Here is a 19,616-nt window from a genome sequence, read left to right on the forward strand (position 1 = left end):
ATTCTCACATCTCTTTGTGGATTGAAGGTAGACTATATGACAGATTCTTTAAAGTAACTAAACTATAGAAATTCTATGTGTAGAAGAATTTGCCAAAGGCATCTCTTACTGATATTATGGGGTCTTCTTAAATCTCTAAATTTTCTTTTGGAATTAGGAGTACCTGAGAATATGGTCCAGCCATTCTATACATTCATATTAATATGAATACAGTCTTATTTCCAAAGAAGTTAACTTCCAATGAAATATGAGGAGTAATGAGTTTGAAGTTAATTTTTTTTTTGAATAAGTAAGTTATGCATTGAAAAGCAAAAATGAGGGGATTCCTGGGTGGCTCAGCAGTTTAGTGCCTGCCTCTGGCCCAGGGCGTGATCCTGGAGATCCAGGATCGAGTCCCTGCTTCTCCCTCTGCCTGTGTCTCTGCCTCTCTCTCTCTCTCTCTCTCTTTCTCTCTCTCTGTGTCTCTCATGAATAAATAAAATCTTTTTTAAATTTTTTTTATTTTTATTTTTTAAAATTTTATTTATTTATTCATGAGAGACACACACAGAGAGAGAGAGGGGCAGAGACACAGGCAGGGAAGAAGCAGGCTCCATTCAGGGAGCCTGACGTGGGATTCGATTCCAGGACTACAGGATCATGCCCTGGGCTGAAGGCAGGTGCCAAACCGCTGAGCCACCCAGGGATCCCAAAATCTTTTTTTTTTAAAGTAAAAATGATGACTTTGCTAGCCCAGATTTATGCATAGAATACTCCTGTTAATGTAATGCACATAGAGGTAATTTTTTTGATTTTCCTTATGAAAAGGGTTAGTCGCTAAAGAGATCCATGGTTTTCACCATCTCATCTCATACATTTTGCCACAGTGAAATTAGTTGAAGGGTCATAGAATTTATAAATCATGGATTATTAATATTTCATAGAGCAAAAATGCTTACTTAATTAATACTATGGCCACTAAATTATATAGTACATGTCTTCAGGGAGCTCAGGGCATCTTATCAGTATTATTTAATTCCACGCTTACTCAGACTCATTAAGCACATCCAGCTCTGTGGCCTTTGGTCTTTCTGCAGCATCAGAAGTGCTGGAACACCTGGATGCCCAGCATTTATGCCCCCTGAATGCCATCCTTAGTTCACTCCATTGGAATTTGGAAAAGGCGTTTAGGAGGCTTGAAACTTTGGGCAAATTGTATTCCTTAAACAAGGATATGTTCTTTTTTTTTTTTTTTAAGGTGTTACTTATTTATTCATGAGACACACACACACACACACACACACAGAGGCAGAGACAACAGGCAGAGGGAGAAGCAGGCTCCCTGCGGGGAGCCCAATGTGGGACTCAATCCCAGGACCCCAGGATCACGACCTGAGCTGAAGGGAGGCGCCCAACTGCTGAGCCACCCAAGCGTCCCCAGGATATGTTCTTGTTTTGGTTTTTAAGGAGCAATTACGTTGACATGAAATATACCACGTAACCCCAGTAGCTGTACTGTGCTTCCATCAGTATTTCAATGAAAGCTGGATGGGGCCAGTTGGAGATTCAGCAAGACATTCCTTAAGACTTTGAACCTGAAACTTGACAGACATCTTCAGATAGTGTATGTGCTTGGTTTTTACTTTCTAAATGAAGAACAGGCAGCCCAAAGCACTCTCTTAAGGTCATTCAACAAGGACCTTTCCAAATTGGCCTCAGGTTTTCCAAAGAAGGTTCACTGTGGAATGCTGGCTCTAAAACTTGAGTTTTGGTAAATTGATTTGAAAACAATTTAGTATTCCAGTTCAGTAAAGTGCTCCCAGATTCTCAGAATTCCTGAAGTGTAGTCTGAATCAGGAGCAATTCCTTATTTAATTGGGCATCATGGAATGATTCCTTTCTCTTTTTACTACCTACATTTTGGATTATTTCACATTAAATTCAGTCATGCATTTGTCAGCAATTTGCTTCTCATATTTTCTTGCATAAAACCCCACGTTGACACTTATGAGGATACTATTCTAACTTGACAGATTGAAGTGGTTTCTATGGGTGAAATGGAGCTGAAGATTGAGGAAAGTATTTTTGCCAGGCTAACAGAACTCTTTTTAATTCTATGCCTCTCTTTGCCTACAGTAATGACTTTAAATAAGATGTTAACATGTCAAGTTCTCAATGGAAAATTCAACGTAGAAAATTCAGGTCCCTTGAGACATATTTTTCTAGTATATTATTGTTAAGAGAAGTGTCAGCTTGACAGGCTTGACAGTGACAAAAATGTTTTCATTCTCCAGGTACTATTTGATAGTGTGATTTGTGCCAGATTAATGAAGGGCAGAGCAATTGGGTAAGGCGTAATATTTCTAAGCAATTACTAAGAATGAAATATCATTTTATCTTCTCAGGTTTCCCGAATCTGCAGTTTCTGTTTTGAAGAGCCAGCACTTACGGCAGAAACTCCTTCAGTCCTTGTTTCTTGATAAAGTTTATTGGGAGAGTCAAGGCGGTAGACAAGGAATTGAAAAGCTCATCGATGTAATAGAACAGAGAGCCAAAATCCTTCTCACCTACATCAATGCACATGGGGCCAAAGTACTACCTATGAATGAATAACAAAAGCATCTTCTGGGTATAATACTAGGCATAGTTATGCATTTTTTTGTTTTTGTTTTCAAATCACATACACAAACCTCAAGCCTTTTTAGGAATGAGGCAGTGTAGATGAATATATAAAACAAATGAATTTAACCAAGTGTATATGATCGGTCTGAGCACTATAAGCAGACTTAAAACCTTTTAAAAAACATACTGCTCCAAAGATTTTTGTCCATATTTTCCTCTAACATCATGTCATGCGAGTCTCAACATCTGATTACAGAATGGTTGTAATCATTATTTAGCTTTGTTAAAACATTTGTCGTGCCTTTTAACAGAACAGTGTAAACCAGAGGTACTGACTCCTTTAACAAAGTGTATTTTATGCCATATTGACTGGTCTGATCAAGTACTGATGGGGATGGTTCTTGACATCTTCAGTTGCTGATTGTTAAAACAGAGCCGTCCCAATATGACCCAGAGGAGGCAGTTCCATATTGGAAAACTGAGGCATGTGATCTACAAAAACACCAGCACACACAATAATTCTACACGAGACATGGTGGGTTATTTGCAAAAGCGCCGATATATTCTATCTGCATATGATCGGCCATCTCTGTGAGTCTGAGAAACAAAAATCACAGTTTCACTTTTTTTTTTTTAAGAAATTTGTTTTGTTTTCAGTTTTGAAACCATCCAAGTATGACAATTTATACAGTAGGTAGTTTTGCTTCCAGTTTTGGTCCAATTTCTGTCTAGTGGCTTAGACATTAAACAATTTTAAGGTATAAATTAGCTTATTTGAAACTATACTTCTAGTGTGCCTTTTTTTAATGGATCCTCTTTGAAAAAATGTCATTTTTACAAAGGATATACTATAGTTTTGTATATTTTCTTAATAATAGGGGATTTCTTTAGATTTGTTCTAATTATATTTAAACTGACTTAAATGATGTTGCTGAGATATTGACGATAGAACCAGATACCGAGTGCATTTAGATATGTTGTTTGGCTTATCCTAATATGAAAAATATGAACAAAATAAATTGAAACCTGACTCTTTTCAGTTCTCCTCATTGAAAGCACATGACTAGAACTAAAACAGTGAATTTGGACAATATTAAGCTTCAAATAATTCCTCCCAAACTCCCTCTACCAACTTTTTAATTAGGCACAGGGACATGGAAGTACAGTATTCATGTGTTGGATCTTTGTGTCCTGGAAAGATAACCATGTCATCACATATGATAGATGTTCTTACAGAGGTTTCAAATCTTGAACAAGTCATCATTCTACCCCCCTCACACCTACTCCTTATTTAAAAGCTGATATACTGATTTCTTTTTCCCCTGAAAGTTTAAAAATATGATTTAAGAATGTTGTACTGCATTCTATTCTGTTTTCTCGAGTCTGTGTGTTATTGCTAAAGTCCCATATCTTCTGTGTTCTAATCAAGGGTCGCTTAATATCACTGTAAATTAGAACTGTTAAAGGCATTACAACAATAAAGACTAAAATTTAAAAATATATATACCTGTAGATTCTAATTTATTCAAAGGTATAGGGACAAAAATGTCAGAACAACGCCTGCTAACTCTAAGAGAAGACAGGCAAGGAGAGAGGGATCATTTGATCACCTAATTAGAACTTTTCTAGGCTCACATTCAAGTACTACTTTTTAACATCCTTATTTGCTGGGCTAACCCTTAGAGAAGTGGCCTTAGACCATTCTTCTTTCCCATTATCCCTCTACCACTCTGATTTCCCTTCTTCGGTTCCACATGTCCTGTGCACTCTTTGGCTCTCCCGAGTCTCTACTTTTACCTGCTGTGCTCCGGTTTTTAAAAATCCCCTTTTCTCTCATTAATCAGTATTTTAATAAAAAAAAAATTGTCCTAACAGAAGCTTGGAGACCCAGGTTCTATTTTGAGCCACTGACTTAAAATAACTCATTGTCAAGTTGCCTTGTACCTTGTCTTATCAAGGTGGCATATTTTCATTTTAATATGCTTTTTATGGAGTAGAGCATCTTTATCCAAATTTGTGATATTAGTGGTGGGAATTCCAGTCTCCTTAGAAATGAGCTATAATGTTGCGTCTCCAGCTGCACTGCTTTGGGGCAGCTTGGTTCTCCCTTATGTGGGTCTGGTTTTGCTTATTTGCCTCCAGTTATTCTGACATGCTTAATATTAAATGAAAGGTCCAGGAACACATGTTTATTTTAGTCACCTTTGCTTTTTAACAATGTATTTTGCTTTATAATCAGTGAATAATTCATGCTGTATTATTTTTGAATAATGGATAGCTACAGGGCCAGGCTTTTAATTCTAAGTAATGCTCCTCTTTTCTCTCACTGAAACAATGAGAGTACTCTGCACCTTTCAGATGCACTCAGATCATGCTGTGGTTTGGTTCACATAAGCATATTATGTGGTTTATTTATAACTTGATAAATTTAAAATAGAACAATTTACCTTGGCAGGCATACAAAAGCTTGTTCTTGTGTGACTTATTTTCTTTAAGCTGATAATACGAAAATAAATACATATATTAAAAATCTATAATAAAAATATTAGAAAATAAAGATGCGTGCTTTTTATTTTGTAGGTGGGTTTTCTTTTGTACATGGGTGACTTTTCAGAAGTGAAGTACAGAAGACTGCTACCACTGTCCATGATAAAAGAAACAACTGAACAATTAAGAGTTTTGTTGGACTGTGTTCGTGTATGCATATATTTGACATTGTTACCAGTGATTTTATGCTTTTTCTTGGTGTACATAAAGCATTATCTTCCGTGGTATGCAAATTAGTTAATAGCTATTGCAAACCCTAAGAGACTGATTTTTGTTTTTCTTTGCTGGGGGTGAGTCTTAGAACTATAGTTGAGGTTTTCTTTATAGCATTCAATCTTATTAAGTTTATTAGGTATCCTGGGGGACTTATCAAAATATAAAATGTCTTAGACTTATGCTCAAAAAATTTAGAATCTCTAAGCCAGTATTATAGCCTGTTTATTCCATCGTACCTTTAAATATATGTGATATAGCTAATGAATAAAATAACCTAGATGTAGATTTATCTACCCGGTACCTTATGAAATTCTTATGTTTATCTCAGCACAGAATGAAGGAAGGCTCAGTTAGGGCACTAGTCTGAAAGTATGGTATGGAAATTGTATGTGGGCCAAATAATGATGATAAAAGACCTTTCTCCAAAAACTAGTAGCATCAAGAATTAAGAACTTCCATTCTTGAAACAGAATTTGACTTGTGGGAAAAGTTACTGGACCCTTGGAAATAGCCAGAAGGGATTTTTGGGTGTTCTTTCAGTACAATGCTGGGCTTGCTTTTGTATTGAATGGTCTACTTAACAATGTTGTGGGGCAGAGGTTAACTTGTAGATTTTTATCCCATTGAGATGCAAATAATTTCTGCCTGGTGGAAAAGACAACCCTAATGGTTTTACAGTTTATTACCCTGTTGGACATTAGCCAGTTTTATATCTAGTCCAGCAATCTTACCCTAACATTGCCTGTAAATACTTAGCTTTTGAAATACTCTTCGAAATGGTTTTACCATCTTAGCAGTTCCCTTGGTTATTAATTAGATAAAGTCTTTGACATATGTTCGTTTTACATTTGCATAGGAATTGCGATTTCAATTATTTCAAATATTTTGCCCTAATAAACTTTTGACTACAGAGTCATATCTTATTTGCTTGAGAATCATGATTTTAAATTTTTGAAAAATTACTTTAGCAACCTTTCAAAACACAGTTCTATCACTGAAGAACTGAATGACACCATGTGATTAGCCTTTGGAGCTTATTTTCATTTAATCTTTTAATTTTTTAGTGGTTATCAGTTGATTATCTAGTTCAGAGGTCTGACTCAGAATGGCTTGCGGACAGACTCCGTTTTGCAACCTAAGAGTGCACATGGTAAGGGAATGAAGTGGCAGAGATCTTTTCTTGCAAGAGCACTGCATATTACTAAATTAGTTCAATTTTTTTTTTCATCTTAGTAAGTTACCTTTTTACCATGATGACTCCAAAATGCATTTAGTTTTCTCGATAAAAATATGCACAATCATGTGCACATTAAGAAATCTCTATGCATCTTCTTTCTAAAAAAGTAATCTGTATTTCTTAGCAGTACTTGTCAAGATTTCTAAAGCTTCTGAGACAAAGAACTAAAAAATAAAACCTCCCTTGTCAGTGGCTTTAATCACATGCTGCAGAATTAGCTAGCTGTGCTATATTTCAAAAGGCAAACTGGGCTGCAGAGAGTGGGACCAGTCACTAAATGAGACTGAAACAGCTGTGATTTTGCAGGATGTGCCAACATTTTCTTTAGCCCCAGGACACCAGACATTATTTGGCTCATAAAGTACCCTATGTTATTGGCTCAACTTCTGTTTAGGAGAACAAGAGATCTTGTTCTGTATCCCTGTTTCAGGCCCTCAGGGGCATTAAAAAGGGAGGTCAACATTTATTTTATTTATTTTTTACCACATAGTAACTTAAAAAAATCAACTATGATTCAGATAGCCTCTAACTTTGTGAGAGTACATTATCGTTAAGCTTGCAAGATTCAAGTCTTTCTTAAGAGAATGGTGAAATAATTTACAGCCTCTCTTAAGAGTCTGTCCTCCACATCAGGTAACAGGTGACAGTTAAAATGTAGGACTTGAGTTTTGGTGATTCATGTGACAGTGCTATTTGCTGCCCGCATTGTGTCATTTCCTTTGTCTTCCTTACGGTCCGTTGCAAGTAGACACAGCATGTTGTGTTGAAGGAGGAGTGACATGACAGCCTCTGGAGAAGCAAAGTCCTAATTAGAGACACAAATTCCTAATTAAGTCTTGACTTTATCCTGGGCTACCTACTAGATGTCAGTAGTAACACGCCTTTAAGTTGTGACAACCAAAAATATCTCCTGATACTGCAAAATGTCCTCTTAGGAGGTAAAGTCATTCCCTGGTTGAGAATCATTAGTTCTTCGTGCTTTAGCACCTTCACTGATAGAAAGTCTTCCATAAAAGACAAACCTTTTAATTTTTTGCCTGTCCTTTCGCCTTCAGCTTATGAAGATTTTTCTCTAAGTCCTTGTATTAGACTGTGTTGCCACATTGTATGGCATCACTCAGGGCCCTGAGACGTCTGATGGTTTGGAGAAAGAGATCAATAAAAGTAGCCACTTGAGAGGAGAAAAGAGACATACTGGGCTTTGAAATAAACATTTTAGGTGGAGCATAAATTTAGGAGCATATGACAAATTAAATATCAGCATAAAAATTTGGGAATGGATGGTGGTTGAAGTAAAAGCGCTTGAAAATCTGTGCTCTACCTTCCTCTGTCCTGGGCCTCGGGATCTGTAGTCTTTGAGAAGATGCCTGGAATACAAAGAAGCCCTGCTCACACCAGGGACCCTATAGCCCTGTGGGATCCTCCTCCAACAGAGGGTCAAAGGAAGTGGAGGGTGTTTCCTTAGCAGCAGGAGGGGAAAACGAGTAGCAAAGTGTGTTAGAGCGGAATTGCTCTACTGTGATACAGTTAGCAGCCAATGGGCAGTGAGGAATCCCAGTGGGAAATGGAAGAAAAGACTGGAATATCAACAGGGTAGGCTAAGTAATACTGTAGAAACAAAACACCATCAAATCTCAGTGGCTTAAAACAATAAAGCTAGATTTCTCACAGCACATGTCTGCCACAGCTTGGCAGGAGAGCTTTGCTTCAGATAAACACCTAGAGGATCACCGTGGTGAGGCAGCCTGGATGCTTCTATTTCTGTATCTGAGGGAGAGAAAGTTCTGGAGGGCTTTGCACTTCATCACAACTAACTGGACAAAAGCGAGAAATCTCAACTGTCTGGCAAGGGACACCGGTAACTATAGCAGATAGTGAGGACTGCGGGGGTGGCTCTGCTTACGTTTGAGGCAATCATATCCCAAATCTTTTATTGTTTGTCAACCCTCTTCTTCGAGATTACCCCTGTCCCCCTGCCCCACCTCACTGACCTCTGTTGACCATGGTTGATGGGGTCAGTGATGTACATGTGCCTCAATGCTGGGCCAGTCGCAGTCTCTCTGTTCAGCTCTGTTTCCTGTCATAATTGATTGGTTCGAAACTGAACACCTGATCTAAGTAGGTCACCCAGAAAACTTGCCTCAGAGTTTTAGAACAGAGAAAGAGAACAAAAACCAAGACCCAAGCCTAAAGCAATAATGGGGCAATGTTCTGGAGATCTTACTTAGACTTTTTTTTTTTTTTTTTTTTTTGCTGTGAGTGGAGAAAATTTAATGTAGATTGAGGGAAAGCCTCGAGCCTCAGAGGTGCTGGTGGGTGAGATGGGGAGGTCCCATGTCTTCCGACTCCTTCGCATTAGTTGCTTGAGGTGCCTTCCAATTTTTAGTTTCCTCAGAGTCCTTTCTTAATGCGCCGTTTTGCTTTAACTTAATCTAGGCCGATAGCTTTTCTGATAATTGCAACAAATGGCAAATCTATAATTAGTTTCTAAGGTAATTGGGTCTTTCTCTAATTTGTCAGTTTTAGAACGTATATCATGAGTTCTTCTTATGACAGATAAAGATGTTCATGTTCTTAAATTCCCCCTCCCTCCACTTCTCTCCTTCATAAACCAATATCTAAAATATTTATCATCACGCTTACATGTCAATCTTCCTAATATTTACCTTCTGGTTTCCACTTTGTCACAGGTGCATTAATTCCATATTTGAATAGATTTCCTGCTCACCATCAATTACAACTTCTTCCTTCCTGAGGTTTTTTTGTTGTTGTTGTTGTTGTACTCATTCATCTCTTTGCTGATTGGCTTCTTGGAAATGATTTTTACAGACTTACCCATGAGTTCCATATTCAGCGAGCCTTGCTGATTTGCAAATGGCATTGTTTTGTTTCTGTATGTAAACAACAGCCTTGTGATATAAAATTTGGATTCTGCGCTTTTTAAAAAGTTTTTCAAAACGAAATATCCTTGGAAGTCTTTAGACACTATAACACTGTCATATAGCATTGAACATTGCAGATAAGATTTCAGAGGTCAGGCTGTGCTTTTTTTTTTTTTTCCCTCTGACTTGTAGGTGATTCGCTTTTCTGGTTTCCATGCATGTTGAATTCTTTTTTTTTTTTAAATTCTTTCTTTCTTTCTTTCTTTCTTTCTTTCTTTCTTTCTTTCTTTCTCTTTCTTTCTTTCTTTCTTTCTTTCTTTCTTTCTTTCTTTCTTTCTTTCTTTTTCTTTCTTTCTTTCTTTTTTTTCTTTTTCTGATTTTATTTATTTGAGAAAGGGAGAGGTCACAAGCAGGGCGGAGGAGTAGAGGGAGAAGCAGACTCCCTGCTGAGCAGGGAGTCAGATGTAGGACTCGATCCCAGGACCCTGAGATCATGACCAGAGCTGAAGGCAAGAGTCTTAACCCACTGAGTCACCTGGGTGCTCCTACCCTTTAATTTTAATAAATTCTCAGGATGTGTCTTAAAGCTGGTCATTCTGCATCAGATTTTCCTGGAACACAACATTTTTCTGGAATCAACATATTTATATTTTCTTTCACTTCAGGAAGATATTTACAATGTATATTTGAATAGTTTTTGGTTCTATTTGTTCTGTCTTCAGGTAAAGACATATTTATTAGATGTGTATGGAATCTGCTCTGAATCAATTGGTTTTTCCTTATTTGCTTACTTCCCTGTATTTTTTTCCACAAAATGTACTGTTTCCCCACATGTTTCCTTTATATCTCTGATTTCATTTCAGCTCCATTTATTTGGCTTCTCCCTGCTTTCCATTAGTCTTAATTTCTTGTAATGATTTTATTATCTTCAAGTTTCTTTTTAGAGAGCTCAGCTTTCTTTGGCGGCTTTGTTAACTCTTGGTTGACCTTCATTTCTCATTCTTTTTATTTGAACTAGTTTTTCAAAGAGTTTTTCAAAATATTCTTTGAGACTGCAGGCAATAGCTTTTGGAACTATTAAAATTAAAATTAAAAATTCATTTCCTCAGTCACACTTGCAGCATTTCAGATGCTCAGGAACCTCATATGCTTCATGGACGCTGTGTTACCACATCAGATAGCACCAATATAGAACATTTCCATCATTGTAGAAAAATCTGTTGGCCAATGTTGCTGTAGAGCACAGGTGTCTGCTCTTCTTGTGAGGTGGGGTTTATATTTTCTGTCCTCGGCAGTAGTTCCATCCGTGGGGTTATATTTTTTGTCCCTCCATCACTCCCCCTTACCTTATCGCCAGGCACTATTATCTAGGTTAGATTTTTGGTCTCTCTCTTAGTTTTTTGGGCTGCTACAATAAATGCCACAGACTAGGTGGCTTTAATAACAGGTATATATTTTTCACAGTATCAGAGAATGGAAGTTCAAGATCCAGATGCCAGCAGGACCAGTGTCTGGAAAGGGTTCTCTCTTCAGGTTGTAGATGGTCACCTTTTCATTGTGTCTTCACATACAATGGTGGGACAACTGTGGGAGAAACTTTCCCATTCCAAAAGGAACAAATAGGAAAGGGGAAAGGGGTGATGGGTCCCAAGTCAGTCCAAACATAGGCAAATTTCATTGGCTTTTAAGTGTCAGGAATAATCCTCTTTGGCTTGAGTGCCCTGTCCCAGGCTCACTGGGGTGACAGTATCACCCTCACAGCTGCAAGACTTGGTCTTGCTCTTTTAGTTTGCCCTACTCCATGGCTCTCTGCAAGGGACCTGCCCACAGGACTTGGCGGGCAGCCTTACCCCTGAGGCACTAGTGGCAGCATCCTGGCCCACTGAAACCAGCAGGAACCAGTTCTGCCTGTGGTGAAAATAGCAGCTCTGATGATCTCTGAATCATTTTCAGCATCATTCTTTCCTCTTCTTACTCTTTTTAGTCTAAACTGGCAGTGTGTTTGCAGGTCTAATTCCCATTTTCTTTTAATTAGGTCTTTTAGAACCTTATTGTTTATTTTCAAAGAAATCTACACAGTGCTTTCTAGTTTGGGTGATAGTTGTTTTATAGCTTTATACTAGATACATCATTCTTTCCTAAGAATAACGGCTTTCTAAGAATAATCTTAAACTGTTTATCCCGTGCCGTGTTTTACTGAGAAGCCATTACAAGCTCTTAAGCTAGGGAGCCATGTGTTAGAGTGGATTGGAGTGTGTGTTGGGGGAGACAGTGGGGAAGACATAGAGAAGTAATTTAGGAAGTTCTGGAAATTACTTAGGCCCAAGATTATCAAGAGGTGAGGTAGGATGGGTCTAATTTTGAGGTATTTTTCATGCATAATTGTGGACCGTTACATATTTTAAGATTCAAAGGGAATTAACTAACAATTCTGAGAAAAATATCCTTGCTATTGGAGACAACTTGAAAAGATATTCTAGAAACACTATGTATAACAGTCTCCTTAGGGCTTTAGATATATTTTCTTCAGCTATAGTCACCACAGCAGGTATGCCTGGGTGGCTTAGCAGTTGAGCGTCTGCCTTTGGCTCAGGGCGTGATCCCGGGGTCCCGGGATTGAGTCCCACATTGGACTCCTGGCGTGGAGCCTGTTTCTCCTCCCTCTGCCTGTGTCTCTGCCTCTCATGAATAAATATATGCAATCTTTAAAAAAATATAGTCACCACACCAGTATTAACTAAAGAGGCCTATCTAAACCAGACAAGGTGACTGAGTTTGTATCATTGAAAGATTCAGAAGAATGGATGGATACACCACACACACACACACACACACACACACACACACACACACACACCCCCCCCCCCCCACCACCATCACCACCAACCAGTGGGCATATACATGAAACAGTAAATCTAGATAAGGAGCTAGATTGTTTCCTTTTCTTTTTTCATAATGAACAAGTTGGTTGCTCTTCTCAGTTGATTTAAAACCAAGCTACTTACTATTAATCAAGATTGAGGTTCTGCACTTAGGTTGGGGTGCCCCAAACCATGAGATTACATTTATATCTCAAGATGTTCTGGCCCCATTACCTCTCAGCCAGTGACGATTACAGAGTTTGTTTGCTAATTTGATTTCTCTGAAGCTTTATTTATTCACTCATATAACAAATATTTGTGGAGTGCAGGCTAGGTGCCAGGCCCTGTTTTAGGTCTTGAGATACAGCGGAGAAAAATAGGTGAGCACATGCATCTTTAGCAACTTTCTGTCTTCAAGTCTTTGAAAATTAAACTGTGAAGTTAATGCAACAAAAATCAGAGGCACTGGCCAAAATTTTTCATACATAAGAAGAACTAATTTTGTAGTGTTGCCTTAACACTTTAACCTTTCTGTTCTTCAAATGTTCGTATTAAAAACAGAAACAGTATTTTCCAGATATATTTGTGTACATAATCAGAATCTCTTGAGTAATATTTCAAAAATCCTTTACAATGCCTCTAGCCAATGCATTTTACTGTCAGGAATTGCATATATTGTGCGGTTTACATTTTGTTCCTTTTCCATTTTGTCTTGGTAGGAAAAACTACCCGTATTAAGTCATAACAAAGACTACAGAAAGAAATAGTTTGGATTTTTGCCAATGTTGGTAGTATACTTTCAAATCAAGGAAATGTTCTACAATCAATATTTAAATAGCATATTTGGCAAAATGTTCTGCCCTGAATGGATGACATTTTTTTGAAGAGTAAAAGTAATGGGAACCAGACAGAAAGTTCAAGAAGCCATCCTCAGTAAGCCTGCTTTCCTCTGTGACAACATAATCCCCTTCAAGGGCCTTCAGCATCTCAGATCTCTTTCTCTATTATGAGCGGCCTTTCTTTTTCTTTTCTTAACATTTTGTTTTTAAGTGTATTGCAGAGTTGCTGCTTCTATTTTATCTTTTCTAGAAGTCTCTTCAGTGTAATTTCTGACCATTGGAATAACTTTTCTGCAAGGCAGCCATGTCATTGTTTTGCAAAATCTTCAGTGACTCTCTTTTTCTTTAGTGCTGATTTCTCCCTCTTTCTCTAGGACCCAGAGATACAGACTTCAGAATTTTTTCCTGTTCTCATGCTTTCCTCACTTTTCCTAAGGCCCTCTCTACTTCCCCTGCCCTCTATATTTTTGCTCTCAAAAAATTCATAGCTTTGTTTCTGCTGCTTAGATAAATGGCAGCTAATTAACCTGAATACCATACAAACCTCATGCTTTCTTGTCTTTTAAGACCTTAAAATTTCTTATATAAGTATTGGACACCATTTAAACCAATCGAAAGAGTATGAAATAAAGTGGGAGGTAAATAATAGTATAGACACCGTTTGAGATCCGGTTGTTATTTAGGCTCATTTGGTACAAATGTTTCATTTGTATTTTGAAAATGATTACATATGAGTTCCAGAGCGCTGTGGTATGAAACAATATGGTAGTTCTCCTAATTTAATAACAGCCACCTGTATCAGGTTTCTATTATGAGGTTGGCATGGTGTGATGTATTTCAAGAATATTATCCATCCAGTTCAGTCCTCATGAGTCTATCTGACAAATAAGAAAATAGAAGAATAGAGAAGTTAATAATATGTCCAGGAACAAAGAGCCAGGAAGTGACCAAACAGATTCATTTCCAAATGTGTTTGATTTCACAACCTATGCTTATGACGATTAGGCCACAATCCCTTCCAAATTCCATCCGGTGCTCTCTCCTTTCTTTCAGTGACTTACCTCCAGATAGAATTTGTATTTCTTACGCACACTGAGATAAATTGCAGGAACTATGGCCAATGTTTAAGTGGAAAATTAACAAGTAGACGCCTGATAGAGATAAGAAGCAGAAGCCATTCAAGCTTGCAATATCTCTCACATGTCTGGTTCTACTTATGTATGTGAGATGGTGATCTTTAATTTCCCACTATCAGTAACTAATATTTAAAAGTGTTATGTCGAGCCATGTGTTTCAGCTTTATGATTCATAGGAGACAGAGAGAATTTCAACTCTCAGTTGCAATCTCAACTCATTTGTCGTGACGTTGAGTTACACAGAACTAGGGCACATGTAAAATAAATACCTCTTTCTGTTCCAAGCCTTGATGAGCATTTTTCTTGATGCATTTGGATTCCTCTGGTAAGAAAATCACAATGTAAAGCCATTCTTTACATTCGATGTTGAGTTTGAACAAAGAGCTGTGAGACTGCTGTGGTGTGAAAGCCAGTAAAGTTCACAGAACAAAGGAGGGCAAAGCCCCCTTAAAATCACAGCATTCCACTTCATTTTACTTTGTGTTGTTATGTTGAAAATTGAATTTGCTAGTTTGCAAGTAGATATAATAGCCAGTGGAGCTTTGGTCAACTGATTAGTTAGTGTGTTTTAAAGCAAGAGATTGAAAAAATAAAGAACACATTTAAACTCATAAAATAATCAGCTCTGTGCTGGGAAAGAATTCTTACTTTAGAGTCATATAAAGAAGAGTCATATGAAGAAGCTGATTTTCATGACCAAACAGTAATACTTTATATAATTTTATACCATTGGTGTGATTGAAACACTGTTTTGCATCCTTGCTTCCAGTTGTGTGCGTGACAGCACTGTTAGAAGTGGTAATGAGTCTCCAGTATATGCTCAATGATTAAATATCTATTTGGTTGGCTTAGGTAAACCTTTGGATCTTTATGTTGAGGATCGTGGAAGATTGAGAGGCAAAAATGTACACATCTTTTTTTTTTACAGATAGACATGTACAGATTTTCAAGGATACAAGGGACTCTCTATGCAGTTTTCTCATCATCATGAGCATGAAGCAGCGTCAAAATTTACAGCCGATGGGGTATCTGAGACTGTGATACACAAAATAATGTGAAATTCATGGCTTCAGTCTAGTTTTGGGGGGTTATGAGGTGCTTTTTAAGAATGCCATATTCTTTCTTACAGAGCTAAGATAGTCTCTCAAATCCATTTTGCTACCATAATGTGGAAATGAGAAAGAGAAGCCATTCCCAAAGATCTAGTTAGTAAATCTATTTTATGAAGTGCTATTGTTGGAAAACAAAGTTCTATAAAATTTATCTATCAAGACATGCATTTTATGGTAATTGATTTATTTTTGTTAATGTATTTCTCTATGTCATTCTTAAAAGAACCTGGAGCACCCAGTTTCCAGGTAGGGGTAGCAAAATACTTAAAGCTATACACATGCAAATGATGAACACTGAAAACTTCTGAAGTTTGGAAAATAGAAAAAAAGTGGGAAATAAAGTGATTATTTTGAAGATGTCAGTATTGGATATAAGACTTCATGGAACAGGAAAAAAATGAGCCAGTCCCTTAGGGACCAAGACAGAGTGTAAGACATTTCTGAATATGTGGGAAAGAAATATCTCTGATGTCAAAACCATATACAAGTTTATTAATTCCATCACCAGGCTTGAAGATTAGAACCAAGTCATAATATATAAAACATTTTACATTATATATTACATATAAATATGAATTTAATGCATTATATTAGAAATATTATGTACATATATACTATATTATATACATATATACATATGTTTAATACACACATATACCCATGAGATATATACATCTTGTATACATATATGTGCATATGAATAAGTATGTATATAATATATACACATACATTTTAATATATGTGCAGTTTGTGTACATAAATGTATCTGTATTATATAGCGCATTAACTATTTTGCAGCTGTATATAGCTTATTTCATAGTTTGTATTCCGTCTACACCTAAAATTCTAAGTCCTTATACATTCAAGGTTCACAGAACCCCTTCAACTGATGTTAGCCTAGTGATGATTCCTGTTCAATTTCTGATACACATAACTAATTCCTTCAACAAATATTTCTTGAATGCGTGTCATATTCCAGGCCCACTAAAAAGTAGTGAACTCAGGAGACATGGTCTTGATTATTTGAAGCTTACATTAAGGGGAGAATATGCACAGTAATATTAAAAATTGCATAAATATTGTGAGAAATAACAGGGAAGATGTGTTACAGACTGGGGAATGAGTTAAGGCCTTCTGGAGGAGGGGTGTTTAAGTTGACATCTGAAGATTGAGCAGCAGTTACCCTGAGAATTGAAGGAAGAGCATTCCAGGCAAAGGAAGAGCATAAAGAGTCGTGGAGGTGGAAAGTGGTTCATCTTCCAGGAAATAAGAGAAAGCTAAGGTTTCTAAAGTGGGATGAATGAGAAAGCAGCACAAAAGGTGGTTAATGAGATCAGCAAGGCCCTGATCATGCAGACCTGACTTGAGGGCCCTGCTAAGGATTTGGGGTTGTGCCAGAAGTGCAATGAGATTTCCCTGGAATCAGTGTAGAAAAGAACTAGGCAGGAAAGTTTGCAAGGGAGATGGTTCAGAAGATCATTTTGTAGCTCTTGTGAGAGCTGGTAGGCTGCAATGAGAAGAGTGTGGAGATGGAAATCTGGTGATGCCAGATATATTTAGAGGGCAAAATCAACCAGATTGGCAATAAAAGTTTTAAGAATGACTCTCAGGTTTCTAACTTGAGCAATTATACTCATTATGGTGCCCTTAACTGAAATGGAGAAGATCAGTGAGAAACAAATTTGTGAATAAAAACAAAAAGAATATTCTATTTGACACATCAATGTGCATTCAAGAGCAGTTGTCAAAAACAGATGAGGCATATGGGCTAGGCAGGGGTCTCTCAACACTGGCACTAACGACATTTGGGGTTGAGAGAAGGACCTGGCATTTACAGGATATTTAGCAGCATTTCTGGCCTCTTCCCACTAGATGCCATAGCACTGCCTTTTTGTTATGGCAATCACGAATGTTTCCAGACATTGCCAAATGTCTTTTGGGGCAAAACCACCACTGATTGAGAATGACTAGTTTAGAAATATGCTTTGGGAATTGAAGGCATATAGATGAAATTTTAAATCCATAAAAGTAGAAGAAATCACTCAGGGAGTATATAGGTTCCAGCAAAATGGTATATCAAATAAATACAGAAACTCTCCCACTATGTTTGGAATGCTTGATAAAGTATAACAATATCACAAATTTAACAGTGAGAACATAAAAAAAAAAGAAAATACCCAAGCAATAGAATAATCATAATTAAAAAAGAATGAAACTTTAAGTAAATGTGGAGGTGATGCTACTGTAGCCCTGACACTGGAGTTGGAGGGGTTTCCTTACTACTGATGAAAATAGCACAGGACTGGATTTTCAGTTACTATATATGGACTGTACAAGGCGAAGAGTCTGAATTCTTTATAAAAAATGCTCTTTCATAATGTCTGGAATATAGAAATGAAAGGTGGACATAAATATCTCCCCATGACCCAGCATTTGATGAGGAAACTCTTATTTGCTTAGTGTCTGGGAAAAAGTCTACTCCAAGCAATCAGAAGCCTGAAGCTATGTCCCATTTTGGTTTAGAGTCTAACTTTGCAGTATCTGAGAAGGCCAGTTTCACTCAGCTAAGAAATTAATATAAAACTTGGTCCTCACAATACCGTTGAGATAAATAGAAATAACGCCAAACTTTCTCCGAGGATTGTTCCCACAACCAGTCAGCAACCAGACTCCAGCAAAAACCCAGCCCCTCTCAAAGTACAGAATTAAACATTAAAATAGAAAGAACTCATTTATCATAAAACAAAGTTTACAGACACAGCACATAGGAGAATTATTGCTCTAATCATTTGAAACAATAAATCACCTGAAGCTGACTATAAATCAGTAATGTGGAAGATAATTAAAAATATTAAAACAAATACAGAAGAAGAATGAGAGACCAGGACAAAAAAAGGACAAGATGGAATTCTTGAAATGACAACTATCACAAGTGAAATTTCAAATGCAATGGAAGCTAAACAGTAGGTTCTTGTTTTGCAGAAGCTTAAGATATGAAAGAGCTGTGGAAATAAAACAGATTATAGATAATGGGTGGTAACAACTGAAGAGCTTAAAGATAACTTCTTTGTGGAAGATAGCATGAAATGGGCCAATGCATATCTATCACGAGTTCCAAAAAGCTAGGATAGGAAAAAAAGTGGCAATAATGGAAAAGACATTGCTTATGAATTGCCAAAATTGATCCAGGACATAAATTCTCAAATTGAAAGGAAAAACATAAAAAAAATAATAAATTCAGCATAGGTACTATGTAAGGAAACTGCAGATCACTGAAATTGAATACAAAGTATTTTAAAAAGAGTGATCCTCAGGGACACCTGGGTGGCCCAGTGGTTGAGAGTCTGGCTTTAGCCCAGGGTGTGATCCTGGAGACCCGGGATTGAGTCCCACGTCAGGCTCCCTGCATGGAGCCTGCTCCTCCCTCTGCCTGTGTCTCTGCCTCTTTCTCTCTCTCTCTCTCTTCTCTCTCTGCCTCTCATGAATAAATGAATCTTTAAAAATAAAAAAAAATAAAATTAAAAGTAAAAGGGTCAGAGACAGAAAAGAAACCAAGACCAGTTCCCAAGGAACCGCAAAACTTAGAAAAGGCAAATTAAGTTTTAGAGAATGTTTTGGAGGTTAAAATAAGTTTGAATAGGTTTGTTCCTATGTGGTATTGCTACTCACTACATACAAGTGAAGAGAGAACAAAAATTAGCCCACCTGTATTTCACTTTTTTCCTCTTGGGCACATGGACCTTCTAACCCAAGGATTAGATTCCCAATATATCAGTTTAGCTTCTTTATTTGTCAGTTTGATCTTGGGACCTCTGCCTGTTTCAATATACATCAATCAAAGATCCTCAGTCTCAACCCCAAACTTTCACTTGGTGTTAAGAAATTTAAATAGTCTTTAAATTTTAATTCCCCTTTTCTTTTATTAAGGTGATGAGGAATCAACTTTGTTGCGTGAATAAAATAATTTTCTGGCTTTATTGAATTATGATAATCAAAGATAGCCTTTACATTTATTACTATTTTTTATTTGAGATGTTCTTTATATCTTACTACATTTGGCAAATATATTGTATGGGTAGTTGCAATGGATATATTCTCTGAATCACAGAAAATTTTGTACATATGTTACTGTTATCTTTAAAATAAAAAATACCAAACGACTTAAAAATTTTGTTTTGTTTCCCA

The 19,616-nt window shown here is 37.1% G+C and overlaps 1 protein-coding gene across 1 annotated transcript in view; it reads left to right on the plus strand.

Annotated features, from left to right (window-relative positions):
• The window catches only part of GASK1B (golgi associated kinase 1B), a 45,253-nt gene extending 41,152 nt beyond the window's left edge, over window positions 1-4,101 (plus strand). The window contains exon 4 of the mRNA XM_041738928.1: window positions 2,385-4,101. Within this exon, the coding sequence (XP_041594862.1) occupies window positions 2,385-2,592 (208 nt within the window). The 3' untranslated portion in view covers window positions 2,593-4,101. The remainder of the gene's footprint in view (window positions 1-2,384) is intronic.
• Window positions 4,102-19,616: the final 15,515 nt, after the last annotated feature.

This window comes from Vulpes lagopus, chromosome 23 (genome assembly GCF_018345385.1).
Source record: "Vulpes lagopus strain Blue_001 chromosome 23, ASM1834538v1, whole genome shotgun sequence".
Lineage (NCBI taxonomy): Eukaryota > Metazoa > Chordata > Mammalia > Carnivora > Canidae > Vulpes > Vulpes lagopus.